Source organism: Tachysurus fulvidraco, chromosome 23 (genome assembly GCF_022655615.1).
Source record: "Tachysurus fulvidraco isolate hzauxx_2018 chromosome 23, HZAU_PFXX_2.0, whole genome shotgun sequence".
Classification (NCBI taxonomy): domain Eukaryota; kingdom Metazoa; phylum Chordata; class Actinopteri; order Siluriformes; family Bagridae; genus Tachysurus; species Tachysurus fulvidraco.
This window is the reverse complement of record NC_062540.1, coordinates 3,787,391-3,801,798: the sequence shown is the minus strand read 5'-3', so window position 1 is coordinate 3,801,798 and position 14,408 is coordinate 3,787,391. Positions and strand designations below refer to the sequence as shown.

The following is a 14,408-nucleotide window of genomic DNA, read 5'->3' as shown; positions in this document are numbered from 1 at the left end:
TCAGCTGAAAATCTCTACACTAATTTGTCTCAAACTCTTCCTGTTTACATCAGAGGCCAGTGAGGGAGGGGCGGGAAAATACGCTGACGCGGTGTGAACCAATAGAAAAGCGAGTCGCCGTCCAGCGCATGCGCACTAACGCGCCAAAGTGAAACGTACTAGCATAGCGCGCTACTTTGACGTGCTGGATTGCTAATTAGCTTTGCGTTGTTATGCGGTTGTCCATAGACTTGGTCACGGTCTCAGTACAAAGCCAATAGTTCAGTTTCTGCTAATAAATAATGCTTTGTTGGATTTATTACACATCTCTAGATATTTCTGGAAATGTACCCGATATTTCATTATTATTATTATTATTATTATTATTATTATTATTATTATTATTATTATTATTGCAGTAGGTACAACTAGCATCCTATATTGTTGTTTGATTTGTTATTATAAGATTCTAAACCAGTTAACCACAAAAAAAGAAAAACTTTTTTTTACAATATAATTACAGCGTTTTTCAACAAGTGAACAAATATCGAACAGCCCCACTTCACACATCTTTTTTTCCCACCTACAATCCCTACAATTCCCACCTACAATCACTTTTTAATTCCCACCTACAATCCCTACAATTCCCACCTACAATCACTTTTTAATTCCCACCTACAATCACTTTTTAATTCCCACCTACAATCACTTTTAATTCCCACCTACAATCCTTACAATTCCCATCCACATTCGCTTTTTAATTCCCACCTACAATCCTTACCATTCCCACGTACAATAATTTTTTAATTCCCACCTACAATCACTTTTTAATTCCCACCTACATTCCGTACAATTCTCACCTACAATCCCTACAATTCCCACCTACATTCACTTTTTAATTCCCACCTACAATCCTTACAATTCCCACCTACATTCACTTTTTAATTCCCACCTACAATCATTACAATTCCCACCTACATTCACTTTTTAATTCCCACCTACAATCATTACAATTCCCACCTGCATTCACTTTTTAATTCCCACCTACAATCCCTACAACTCCCACCTACAATCACTCTTTAATTCCGACCTTATGACTGCCAGCCTTATCTTTTCAAAATACAGACTCATATGGAACTAGCAAGATTTCAAAGAATCTGCAGAAGGCAAATTGTGGGGAAATTGTGTCCAGAATGCTAGACAACTAAAGCGCCAGAGCGTAAAGGGTCTACGTGTGGATGGATGGCTAATGATGAATGATGTACACTTTTTGATTTACGAGAAAAGGATCTGGGATGGATCTGCTGTCTCAATGGATGGAGGGGACAGACTTGTTCAGACAAACAATTTTGGAGGGGGGAAAAAAACATATTGGTCTCTATTGGTTTGGTTTGCAATCCATTTGGAACATTTGCAATCCTGCTGGAACATGTGGAAAATAAGCATTGGTTCTGCACTTAGCCTTATATGGAAATTGAACACTGCAGGTATCCGTTTTCATTTTAGCCAAAATCGATCACCCCTGCCGATATTGCGTTAACAACACCAGCTGTTTAACATCTGAGCAGAGTGGATGAACAAGAGATCGCCAATCTGGTTGCATTCCCAGTGTTCAAGGAAGAGGTATTCCTTTGAAACCCAGGGGTTCAGCTGAGTCATTCCTGATACTCCTAATAAGCTCAAAGCTAAACAGGTTTGCATTTGAGAGCATTGCTATAATGACTTTTAAATCCTATTTCCAGATAAGTCTCTATACAAGATCACCACATGAAGAAAAGAGACGTCTGTTTGGCTGAGAACAGTCATACAGTAAAAAAAATCCCACTTTGCAGCCTAGTCGTAATGGTATTTAGGTGAAAGGACACGGGCTTGGACATGAAATGTTGGCCGAATGAATGAATTGACGGCTTTATTTACATAACACTCTTCCAGGATGACTGCCAAAGTCACAATACACAATAAAACCCAGGTTAATATCACAGCCGTATTTTTTAGCACTGGAAAGAGTGTCTTGTGCCCTTTAAAGCACCTGCCCACAATTATCTACATAATGCCTGCTCAGGTCAAATGTATCCCCGGATACGTCTATAATCGATCGTGGTTTGGTACGCGGACGTTGAGAAAAGTTTCTCCAAAGTAACACACGTGCCAGAGTCTGGTCAGAGAATGATTGAGCACCATAGAAATGATTGCATGATCAGAATATTCTGATGATACTGACTTTTATTTGTGCAAAAGCACTTGACTAGGAATTAGTAGAAACTCTCAACGAAGTGCAAGAGGCAGGAGAGGATCTGAATCCTTTGCCCTCTGTGTGTTACCATGGCAAACATCACCGGAACGCTGTGACTTACATTTTCATGTACGGTGCATTGCACAGCTTTTGACATGTGCGACATTTGTATTTCAGGCGAACGAGTGCTTCCAGATGCGAGAATGGAGGAAGAAAAGCTGGAATGGAGCTTGATCATTTCTGAAAGGAAAAATAATCTCTTTCTCTAACCCCCTTTCTCCCTCCCTCCTTTCCTTGCTCTCTCTCTCTCTCTCTTTCTCTCTCTCTCTCTCTCTCTCTCTCTCTCTCTCTCTCTCTCTCTCTCTCTCTCTCTCAGTCCCAGCCCCTGAAGGTGTCATAACCATGCGCTCTCTCCCTCTCTCTCTATCACCGCCTTTCAGATCTTTAAAAGCTGCTGCTCTGTGCGTTTCTCAGGATCGTGTCCTCTGGCACTCTGGCTGAACGGAGCACTGAGCAAGGAGAAAAGAGAAGCAGATCTCCTTCAGAAATAGCGTCGGGCAAGGAGCGCACATACGAACGGTCGAAGGAAGGAGAGCAGAGTCCCACAGCTCAAAGATGCCTTTGCTCTTGAACTTGACAGCTGTTGTCCTGTTGCTCATCGCTCACTGTGGATCCTGGACTCTGGCCAGTCGCTTGGGTACCCATAAGATCTGCCCGTCCTGCAAAGACTCCAGAGCTTCTCGGGACCACACTGGGGCAGCCAACACAGCTGTGCTGGCTTTAGGGGAGCCGTGTGGGGTATACACACTGAGCTGTGCCAAGGGCCTGCGGTGCATGCCTCCTCCACGTGACCTCAGCCCACTCCAGGCTCTGCTGCATGGCCGAGGTGTATGCACCAAGCCGATCAGGACAAGTCCAACCGAAAAACCACACCCTCCAGGTAAGAGCTTGTTGCCTGAAGCATGACAGTCTCTGAGTCATGCTGTATCGTTTGCATGCAGCATCAGAATCTGCTGTAATCTGCTTTAAGCACACTGGCATCTAGCAGCAGCGTGGGTTTCAGGCTCCACAAATGATTATTAGATGCTCACCCCAGTCACTATGCTGCAGTGACGGTGTCAGTGTCACAGGGATGACGGAAATGCTAGAGGAAAGGCATGCTGAGCCTGAGAAATGCTGGGAAGACCTTTCAGTTTATGTGCAATGACAATAAATTCCTCTGGTGTGCCAAAGCAATTCAGGGACTTCGGTGACTAGCAGATCACTTAGTGTCAGTGTGCATGCGCCTCTGTGTGTGTAAGTGTGTTTGTGTGTATACATACATACCCTATATGTGTTAAATTGGGCATGTGTGGCTGAAATTTAATAGGTCAAACAGGAAAAAGAGAAATGAGAAATAGGCAAGGACCGTGTGTATAAATGCATGTGTGTGTGTGTGTGAGTGTGTACATGTCAGTGTCACCCACATTCTCATGGTGCTGATTCATACACCAGACGTCTCCATCTACTGTTCATTGACAGCCATTGCTTTAAACACAACCTGGGGGAAGGCAAAACTAAAACGATGTTCATGTTCATCCATCACGCATTTCAACACTCTCTTCTACTGTATTCGCAGGTCCACATCCTTCGCACAGTGATGAAATCGAAAAGGTTGGTAATTTCATTGCTTATTTTATATCGAAATGAGCCATGAAACTCTTGCTATTTAACACTAGAACAGAACATGCATCCTTAAGCTCGTTCCTGAGAGGCCCAGAAGGAAGAGCATGAAGTCAGATCCAGAGAGCTCGCTGATACAGATCTGATCACCATCTAAAAACCTCAAAAGAACCCATAGTGTTGCGCTTCTTATGCAGGGTTCAGATCAGAGAGGCATGCACGAGCTGGAGCGTTCGAATCATTGTTGGTTTGTTTTTTTCCCCCCAATCTTTTACTCCCATCTTTTTCCACTGTACTTTCATTTCCTCTCCAGGCTCCGTGCCGGAAACTGCTCAACGCCGTGCTGCGTGGCCTCGAGCTCACCGTTTTCCAGTCTGATCGTGACATCTACATCCCCAACTGCGACACTCGAGGCTTCTACAGGAAAAAGCAGGTGTGTAATCAATCTTGTGTGAAGAGCTGGCAATCTGAATAGACCAAAATAAAATAAAGGTGCAAGAAGAACAAGAGCACCACTGGCTCAAGCATGAACATAAACCTGTGACCACATGAATGGAGAAGTGTAGCTGAATTCTATTACTGTAATTTAATAGACATCTAAAACACAGTATATTCTAATGGTCATAATATACTGCTCAGTTGACACAAACCGTAAGAAACCTACCTGTCGCTCTTCAGTGTCGGTCCTCTAAAGGCATGCAGCGAGGCCACTGCTGGTGCGTGGACGAATTAGGCACCGCCCTGCCGTCCTACGGTGACGACGACGGCGCTTTACCGTGCGATGGGGAGTAAGACAGGGTACGCTCCAATACATTTCTGAGCCAGGAGGAAGAAGAGGAAGAGGTGGAAGAGGAGAGGACGGGCGTAAGGGAGACGGGGAAAACGAGCCGCTCGTGCTAGTCACTGCATGGCCAGGAGACAATGGGGAGAAAATTACTCAACACGGGAAACACACGCTCCTCGTATTCAAAACACTCCATCCGCCGCACCACCTGAAGGTTTACGCCTCAGTGCCATGCGCCTCTGTAGACCTGCAGCGTGTAAAGCACAGAGCCAATGAGACACCCCATCGCTCGCTCCACCTGTGATTGAGCACAACAAAACTTCAAGTCGTCTAGTAGTGTCCATTTTTCTGTGATAAGCCATCACTGCCTGTGTCTTTTGTATCTGTGATCGAGTAGGCTGTTTATTTATATAAAAGATTCAAGTTGGCCAGGGCACCATTTTTCTCTCCCGGCTCCCCTGCAGTCCCTTCTCCCTCTTCTCGAAAGATACACTGACTAAATTAATATGTAAAAAAAAGGAAGAAAAAAAAAGAAAAGAAAATTATGTCTTTGTATTTAATTTATTCCGGAGTATTATTGTATTTTTATTATTGAAGACATCATATTTCATGTAAACAAGACATCGACACTACCGTATGAGCACGATTTGGAAAAAACATTCTCTCCTAATGTTGATCGTCTGAGCGTTAATACACACGTCGTTTTTGTACATAAATACATTTTTTTTTCTTTACAGTTGCCATGGGGTGATAGGTTCTTGAAAGCTGATGGCTATTACTCTATCTGAAAAGGCATATTTTTATATACTTCAATATAATATTTTATATATAGATCGATGCTTTATTTAAGGAACTACGACACCATGTATTTTTATATTGTCAACATTGTTGTTGCTTTTTTTTGTTGTTGTTGTTGTTTTTTTTTCATTGTCAAGTTTAATTTCATGCTGAAAGTGGGCTTTGATGGAACATTTTAGGAATAAAAGAAATAAAGAAGTAACAGATACATTGTGCTAGACACGTTTTAGGATGATTTCTGTATTATGATCATTTAGAATAAAAACAAAAAAGCGGATGTCTATTTTCTCACTGCAAAATGTATAGAGGGAGGAAAAAAAGATTCAAATGAGAATGCACAAACATTCAGACCGTTCTGTTGTATCTGTGTGTGCCAGTGATCGCAGGAGGCTCCGAAAAGCCGTAAAACTTTACAACAAATAAAGAACAAATAGCTATATTACTATTATAACTGACGTTGGGTTGTGTTTTATTCGAAAACATTCTGGAAATAAAATTTTAAATGTAATTCAAGGTGAAAATACTGTATATTGTGTGCATCAGACTTCTGAATAAGATCAGACAATGATAGGTTATTCAATGGCAAATGTTTGGGGGGGGGGGTGCTGTTATAGGAAAATGAACAAGGTTACTGTTAACAGTGAGGTTACAGGGGACAAGAAGGTGCAGGAGTTTAAGTATTTGGGGTCAACCGTCCAGTGTGAAGGGAAGTGTGGAAAAGAGGTGAAGAGGTGAGTGCAGGTGGGTTGGAGTGGGTGGAGAAAAGTGTCAGGAGTGTTGTGTGACAGTAGAGTGTCAGCAAGAATCAAAGGAAAGGTGTAGAAGACGGTAGTGAGAGCAGCTCTGCTGTGTGGGTTAGAGACTGTACAGTAGCAGTGAGGAAAAGGCATGAGATGGAGGTAGTAGAGATGAGGATGTTGAGGTTCCCTTTAGGAGTGACGAGGATGGACAGGATTAGGAATGAGGACATCAGAAGGACAGCTCAGGTTGGCTGTTTTGAGGAAAAGGTCAGAGAGACTAGATTGAGATGGTTTGGACATGTACAGAGGAGGAAGATGGGTATATTGGTAGAAGGATGTTGGAGATAGAGCTGCCAGGTAAGAGGTCAAAAGGAAGGACAAATAGGACATATATGGATGTGTTAAAAAAAAGGACAGGAAGTCAAATGGTGCAAAAGTAACGATCGCTAACAGGAAAACCCGAAAGCAGAAAAAAAAGAGTTACTGTTACCTCTGGTTAAGTATGGTGTCATCATTTAACATTAACATGAATAAATTCTTTGTAATTTGTTCCTTTTGACAGCTGTTTAACATTCCATCACCAGCTTAAGGCTTTCCTGTGTAGAAGAAAACACTTACAGATTTACCTGAAACTGGGGATTTGTTCCATAAATTTTTTATTTGTCCAAAATGGGCGTGTCTTAAATGGGTGTGTCCTAAATGGGCGTGTCCTAAAACTGAAGATGTTTTTTAAATGAACCCCACTATGTACCCAAAACACCCCATTCCTAGAGTTCTGTATCCTCAGCTCGAAATGTTACCAGGACTGAGTATTCTTATTAATCTTAAGTGATACACGCCCATTTAGGACACTAAATGGACAGGGCAAGCTGTAAAGAATCATAGTCCTGAACGTGGCTTTTCTTTGCACTTTATAGCCGAATTTATGTGGAAACCTGATCACACCTTTCTGTACACTGTGCATAAAGCGTGAACACTCCAAACTTGGCAAATCACGTGTTTTATGGAGCTCGCTTTTCATGCGTTAGTGGTGCGCGCGCATACATACCATTATGTATGTCATAATACAAGCCGGATAAGATCACGTGGTCTGACTCCGGCACCGCCGATTGGCTCGCAGAGCTGTCCGTCAAGAAAGCGGGGCGATGACGCCCCCAGGTGAGCCGCAGCAGAAGTTCGCAAGTCGCAGTGGATTTTTCTCGCTCGCCTGTCAGGAATGGGGCGGGGCTCCTTCAGTGATCTGTGTGCTAAAGCAGTGAGATTGTGCACAAAGGAAAACCCGGAGAAGTAAAAATAGCAAAAATTGTGGATCCGTGAATGCGTTTTAAGTGTGTTGTGGACTTTGAGTGACAACTGAAGCCCAGAGCAGGAAGTGAGGGGAGGTGAAGCGGCGTGATGGCGGCTATCGGTAACCCCGGCAGCGCCTCCGGCCCTGTCCTCATGCTAGCTGCTAAAACCAAGACCAAAAAGAAAAACTTCGTCCAACAGAAAGTGAAGGTGTTCCGAGCCAGCGACCCGGTCCTCAGCGTGTTTATGTGGGGAGTAAATCATTCGGTAGGTTCCTTCATCTGCTTTGTAAACTTACTGAGGCGCCTCCCTGTTTTTTTTTTTTCTTCAGTTAGCTAGAATTGCTAACATTTTTCCCCTACCCGTTTTCCGACACCTTCCGTTTCCTGCGCTGTGATTGTTTACTTCTTTATACACGCTGTCCAATCACGTAACGTGTTCGGGATATTCGACCAATCCTGCTTCAGGAGGCGGGATTTGTTGGAATACGGGTATGAAAGTGAACCGTAACAACCCCCCCCCCAGAATGCGGAAACGGTATTTACATACATGTGGTATTTACCAGCTACGTGTATGCAAAGTGTAACGCGATGCATATATTTACAGTTGATAAGCTGAATCGTGGTATAAAGAGTTGACATTTAGGCTTTTTCGTATATGCTTTAGACGCTTGATAAAAAAACAGAAGTAAACACGTTTCCTCTTTATGTTAAACACAGCAATAATATCACCACGACTCGTGTTTACAGATGGATCGAAGTGCATTTAATCCACCTATCATTAATACCTTCATGCTTTCTAGTTCTTTTGACTATTTCCCATAAAAATGTCCTCACCGTTTCTACTTTGCCTGGTTTTCTTTCTCCTTGTTATTCTTCAGATAAATGACCTAAACCAGGTTCCAGTCCCAGTGATGCTTCTCCCTGATGACTTTAAAGCCAACACCAAAATCAAAGTCCAGAACCATCTTTTCAACAAGTAATTTCACCACACTTTCATCACAATTTCATCTTTACGGTTAGACTTAAAGGGAACTTGAGGTAGATTCTTCACTCAAACGATTCCATATGTTGACACTTTTCCTTGTGAAACAGGACGTGCTTAACTGTGGGAAATGACGTTCACAGTAAAAATGACACAACAAACTTGTTGGAAAAGTGACTAGTGTTCAGGGAGACAGACACGCGGCCTAAAATGCACCGACAAAAGCTACTGCTGTAGAGCAAGACCCTTGCATGTGTGTAGCATAGCAGTTAAGGTGTTGGGCTACCAATCGGAAGGTTGTGAGTTCGATCCCATGTCCACCAAGCTGCCCCTGTTGGGCCCCTGAGCAAGGCGATTAACCCTCAATTGCTCAGCTGTATAAAAAATTTAAGTTGCTCTGGATAAAGGCGTCTGCCAAATAATGTAAATGTAAGACCCGCTGTTTCTGTGACTGGTTATATCGTATATATGTTGCCCGTTCGAAGTGAAATGCTTCTGGAAGTGCTGTTGCAAGTCAGAGCACAATTAGGCCAGTGGTGGCTCAAGTGTTTCAGGCTATGGGTTGTTGATTTTAACCCTCCCTACTCCAGGGCCACTGTATCATGCGTTCGGACCCCAACCTCCTCTATGCCCCAACTTCATTCATACGTTCCTTAGATGCAATCAAACATACTTAACCGAGGAGGGAAAACCTATCAGAATGAACTCAGAATTTTGAGTACGCAGATGATTTGCACTGCAGTTCTGTTAGTCACAGCCTAGGTTTATATGTTTGGGTCAAATTTGTTGTCACACGATTTCCATTATTCTGAGACCAAACTTATTTTTTTGTGTGTAAAATGTCTGAAGGGTGCTAGTAATTCTGGAGGGCACTGTAGGTCATCGGTGTAGCTCTTGAAACCTTAAAGTAAAACATAAATCTGCTGATGTCTCTCGTGACCTTTTTTTTTTTTTTTTTAAATACAGAGAGAACCTCCCGGGGCATTTCAAATTTAAGGAGTACTGCCCACAAGTGTTCAGGAACCTTCGAGAGCGATTCGGAATCGAGGATCTGGACTTCCAGGTAAGGAATATTTCACCACACGATCGCATTCACGTTTAAATCTTACCTCGGGAAGATGGAAGAAAACTCATATCGTTTGCATTTAAGAATTTCTCCGTACGTCCGAGGAAGGGTGCCAATAATTCTGGAGGGCACTGTGGATCGCATCGTCAATCCTGAACTCGATCGATTCCGATCTCATCAAAATCCCGCTAGCTACGTGTTCACAAAATCACATCTCATACGCGAATCTTTTAGAGCATGATGTCGACTTCCTCCGAGCTGTTTGAGGAACAAATGCTTCGTTAGTTTTCATGGCTCATTAACGGGTTTTGTCTACTGTTAAATAAATACCATTTAACAAATCGAATGCAAACGGAGTTTCAGAGTAAGATCCTTCCTGTGTCGTGAACGTGAGCCGACGCATTAGCGTCGAACTGCTGACAGCGCTTGCAGGAAGACACGGGCGGTTTGTTTATTTATTTATTTGTTTATTTTTGGACTATTCAATGATACAGCCAGAAGATTTAAGAAGGTAAGGGCAGAATTTATCTGGGTGGATTTTATCCAGGTTAACTCACAAGCTCATGAGCCAAAACTAACCAACAAGAGCTGGTGACTATTCAGTAGCCTTGAGATTATTAATGTTTTTGGATTACATTTCCCCAAATAGAGTTTCTTTGGATCTCTCTGGAGCTGAATTGTGTGTGTGTGTGTGTGTGTGTGTGTGTGTGTGTGTGTGTGTGTGTGTGTGTGTGTGTGTGTGTGTGTGTGTATGATTCCTCAGGCTTCGCTGACCCGTAGTCCCCCGGTGAAGGGTGAGGGTCAGGGCGAGGGTCTTCTCTTCACCTCATACGACCGCACTCTGGTGGTGAAGCAGATCTCCAGCGAGGACGTAGCCGACATGCACAGCATCCTGTCCGAATATCACCAGGTACTCTCACCGACTTACTGCGAGACCTGCACTTAACTGTAGATCCACATCTCATTTAAACGTCTCGTACATGTCACAGACATGAAAGAGGAAACGAATAGCCGCCGCCTTTTGAGTGAGGTATTGTTTTACTAGCCTACAGAGGAAGTGTTCGAAATAACGACCAAACATTTCTCACTGAAAGTTTCCCACATGGCTTCAGTCTGCAATCAGATATTAAGATGAAAGGTTTGGCAGTGAAACGGCTCAAACGGCTCCTGAAAATCCATGCATCTGAATTCACCGTCTAATTTTATCCTCTTTTCTGGCCTCCAGTAAGTGAAAATAGGGCACCGGTGCATGATACCTTACAGTCTTGTACGCTCCCATATCACTTCTTCCATATAGCTGAAGTCATTTAGTTTCCCAGTCCTGACTCTTTTACCTCGGCTCAACTCGTCTGTGACGGTGCAGAAGTGAAGCAGATTGATGCACAGTTTTATTTTCTAGCAGAAGAAACGTTTCATCGCCTCGTAGACTTCACGTTCATTTCGGGTCCTAATACACGTTGGCAGCAGCTCCAGGTGTAACCGGACCGACAGATTCAAATGCGTCTGTTGTCGTTTCTATAGTAACAGCTTCTGCATACACTAAGACTAATAATAAATGGGTTAACAAGTGGTTAAGAAAGAAAAACCTGTAATCGTTAACACAATGACGTTTTATTGAACGCCCATTAAAGGAGAGTCTCCGTTTATAAACGCTTTGTAACAGTGAAATATTCTCGTAGAGAGAGGAGCGAGAAAGAGGAGAGAGTGTGTAGAGAGAGAGGTAGATGGAGTAGAGAGAGAGAGAGACAGAGGAGAGAGAGAGATAGATGGAGTAGAGAGAGAGGGGTAGATGGAGTAGAGAGAGAGGTCGATGGAGTAGAGAGAGAGAGAGAGAGAGAGAGGTAGATGGAGTAGAGTGAGAGGTAGAGGAGAGAGAGAGGTAGATGGAGTAGAGAGAGAGACAGGACAGAGAGAGAGGTAGATGGAGTAGAGAGAGAGGTAGATGGAGTATAGAGAGAGACAGAGGAGAGAGAGTGAGAGAGAGGTAGATGGAGTATAGAGAGAGGTAGATGGAGTATAGAGAGAGGTAGATGGAGTATAGAGAGAGGTAGATGGAGTATAGAGAGAGGTAGATGGAGTATAGAGAGAGGTAGATGGAGTAGAGAGAGAGACAGAGGACAGAGAGAGAGGTAGATGGAGTATAGAGAGAGAGGAGAGAGAGAGAGGTAGATGGAGTAGAGAGAGAGAGAGAGGTAGATGGAGTAGAAAGAGAGAGAGAGAGGTAGATGGAGTGTATATATAGAGAGAGGGGTAGATGGAGGGCAGAGAGAGAGATAGAGGGGTAGATAGATTATAGAGAGGGGTAGATAGATTATAGAGAGGGGTAGATAGAGTATAGAGAGAGGGGTAGATAGAGTATAGAGAGAGGGGTAGATAGAGTATAGAGAGAGGGGTAGATGGAGTATATATATATATAGAGAGAGAGAGAGAGCGAGAGAGAGGTAGATGGAGGATAGAGAGGAGAGAGAAAGGTAGATGAAGTATAGAGAGTAGAGAGACAGAGGAGAGAGAGAGAGGCTGTTAAAATCTACACCACCACTCGCTATATCGGAATTTTGTTTCCAAAAACATACGACAGCCTCGTGAGGGAACTTTACAGCTGCTCTACAATAAGGATGTGTTACCTGAAGGTGTAGCAGCTTACTGCGCTTTAAGAGGAATAAACCTCAGTGGGATGTGCTGTTCTAGGGAAACAATCCACATCCCACTGCGCTTTAAGAGGAATAAACCTCAGTGGGATGTGCTGTTCTAGGGAAACAATCCACGTCTGTTAAATAGCACTAGTCCTGCTTGACATGCCCATCTTCGCTGGTTAGGTTACTGTAAGGCAGGTGATCGGTGTTTCCTGAGTTCGGCCTGTCTTTAACTCCTCTATCCTACAATAGCAGGGACGTTATTAGTCAGAGCTGCAGCTTTTGTTCCAGTAATTGACAGATTTCCAGCTTCTACACATGTCCCGAGGGCTCCATTTCAGGAGTCCGGAATGTTGGCTGCGTCATTAAGCGTCTAGAAATGTTATTTTTTTCCATACACACGTGTAGCCTGTTATTACACCATGAACATCCTGAAACAGACTCCGACTCTCAGAAGGTTGCAGCGTGTCATCCCCATGCGTGAAATACAAACTGTGTAAACAACTCGGTTTTATACCGCAGTCCTGTGAAATGCTCCATTCTGATTGGTCAGAAGGTGTCGGTTTGTTTGGTCTAACAGCAGCTCCGACTATAACGTCATTCGTTCTGTCTTATTGTTACTATAGAAACAACTTACACAGGGACTTGTTTGACTTTTGACGGGAGTTTAAAACTGAGAGCAGGCGAAGAGGGAGTGAACTTTTTATAACGATGAGAACTGGAACTTTCATGTAAAAAGTAAAAGGGTTAGATAGAGAGAACGTGTCGTCGCTTCAGGACCTGCGGCTGAGCTAACGTTCGCCCCACCTCAGTGTTGGTTGTTTTTCACGTATCAAAGTCTTAACGCTATGTCTATTACTATATCTATAACTACATCTCTAATCTATACACTGTGTTTTATGGTTTCTCTGCTTTCCTGCAGCACATAGTGAAGTGTCACGGCAGCACGCTCCTCCCTCAGTTCCTCAGCATGTACCGCGTGAGCGTAGAGAGCGAGGACACCTACCTCATCGTCATGAGGAACATGTTCAGCCACCGGCTCCTCGTGCACAGGAAATATGACCTCAAGGTGAGGCTCGAGTTGTTGACTTATATTTGTGTTCCACGTTTTTTTTTTTTTCCCTTAATTCCAACGAGATTTCAAGCTGTGCTGAAAACAATATGCCACAAGGGGGCGTTCTGTGTTCTGTACAACCAAACAGACACGACAGAGTTTCGGTATTATTTTATAACGAGTCGTGTCTCTGCTACGTATGAAGAATGTGTTCATGTCCTGCAGGGTTCTTTGGTGTCTCGAGAGGCCAGCGATAAAGAGAAGGTACGACAGATAACTTTTGTCTGCCCGCACTCCAAAAAAAAACCTTTTTTTCATGACTTTGATGAATGACATCAACATGACGCCGTCTATCTTTTTTTCTTGTCTCTGCGGTAACGGCAGGTGAAAGAGTTACCCACCTTCAAAGACGTGGATTTCAGGAACAACATGCAGAAGGTGTACGTGACCGACGAGGAGAAAGAGAAGATCCTGGAGAAGCTCAACAGGGATGTTGAGGTGGGAGAATTTTTTTTAACGTTTGAGTGAAGTGTAGCACGACGGAAAGGATTTTTGTTTTATTTAGCAGCAGCAGTTTAACATGAAAATGTCACATTTTTATTTTTTGACTAAAGCTTGGAAGGCGGGGGGGGATTTGTTTTTAGATCTAATCTAAAACTAATCTATATCTAAATCTAATAAAATATTAGATGGATAGATGGGCAGACTGATAGATGTAAGGATGGATGGATGATCATACGGATGGATGGATGGTTGGATGACTCAGGCAGATGGGTGGATGATCAGACAGATGGGTGGATGATTGGACAGATGGGTGGATGATCGGACAGATGGATGTGAGGATAGAAGGATGGATGGATGGATGGATGATCAGACAGATGGATGGTTGAAGGGATGGATGGATGGATGGATGGATGGATGGATGATCAGACGGATGGATGGATGATCCAACCCAGTCTCACGGCAGTTCGTGACAGAGGTCACGAAATGTAATCTGTTTGATTCGTGTTCGTGAAGACGAATTTTCCTTTTTTTCGTGTCACTCAGCACGGACTTTCGATCTAATGTATTTCAATAGGAAGCATCTTTCGTGTCTGCACCACGTTTTTTTCTGCCACTCGGAAGCATTGTTTTTGCTCATTTGTTAATCATTTTTAAACTTTAAGCACTACATTACTCAACATTCAA

At 43.3% G+C, this 14,408-nt stretch overlaps 3 protein-coding genes and 1 long non-coding RNA gene across 6 annotated transcripts in view; 2 read left to right on the top strand and 2 right to left on the bottom strand.

The window, feature by feature from the left end:
- Window positions 1–101, bottom strand: part of spryd3 (SPRY domain containing 3) — a 40,472-nt gene extending 40,371 nt beyond the window's left edge. Inside the window, exon 1 of one of the 2 annotated variants that reach the window (XM_027144879.2) lies at window positions 1–101. This exon is cut by the window's left edge and continues 87 nt beyond it. The gene's annotated coding sequence lies outside the window, so the exon portion shown is untranslated. The other variant, XM_027144877.2, reaches the window with a different exon arrangement.
- Window positions 102–2,167: 2,066 nt separating this feature from the next.
- igfbp6b (insulin-like growth factor binding protein 6b) lies at window positions 2,168–4,693 on the top strand. Its single transcript, XM_027144880.2, has 4 exons — window positions 2,168–3,152; window positions 3,831–3,865; window positions 4,188–4,307; window positions 4,553–4,693. The coding sequence occupies exons 1-4, from the start codon at window positions 2,828–2,830 to the stop codon at window positions 4,664–4,666; spliced, it is 594 nt and encodes a 197-aa protein (XP_027000681.1). The 5' UTR covers window positions 2,168–2,827; the 3' UTR covers window positions 4,667–4,693.
- LOC113641834 lies at window positions 4,149–7,380 on the bottom strand. Of its 2 annotated transcripts, XR_007139341.1 has the most exons (4): window positions 7,245–7,376; window positions 6,687–6,792; window positions 4,539–5,154; window positions 4,149–4,291 (listed from the first exon to the last, which is right to left on the bottom strand). It is a non-coding gene; the product is annotated as an uncharacterized LOC113641834 (long non-coding RNA). The 2 variants fall into 2 exon arrangements; XR_003440418.2 differs by lacking the exon at window positions 6,687–6,792 and having other exon boundaries at window positions 7,245–7,380.
- The window catches only part of pip4k2ca (phosphatidylinositol-5-phosphate 4-kinase, type II, gamma a), an 11,251-nt gene continuing 4,212 nt past the window's right edge, over window positions 7,370–14,408 (top strand). The window contains exons 1-7 of the mRNA XM_027144876.2: window positions 7,370–7,750; window positions 8,364–8,461; window positions 9,434–9,530; window positions 10,297–10,443; window positions 13,089–13,235; window positions 13,446–13,484; window positions 13,605–13,718. Coding sequence (XP_027000677.2) covers window positions 7,592–7,750; window positions 8,364–8,461; window positions 9,434–9,530; window positions 10,297–10,443; window positions 13,089–13,235; window positions 13,446–13,484; window positions 13,605–13,718 — 801 coding nt within the window. The 5' untranslated portion in view covers window positions 7,370–7,591. The remainder of the gene's footprint in view (window positions 7,751–8,363; window positions 8,462–9,433; window positions 9,531–10,296; window positions 10,444–13,088; window positions 13,236–13,445; window positions 13,485–13,604; window positions 13,719–14,408) is intronic.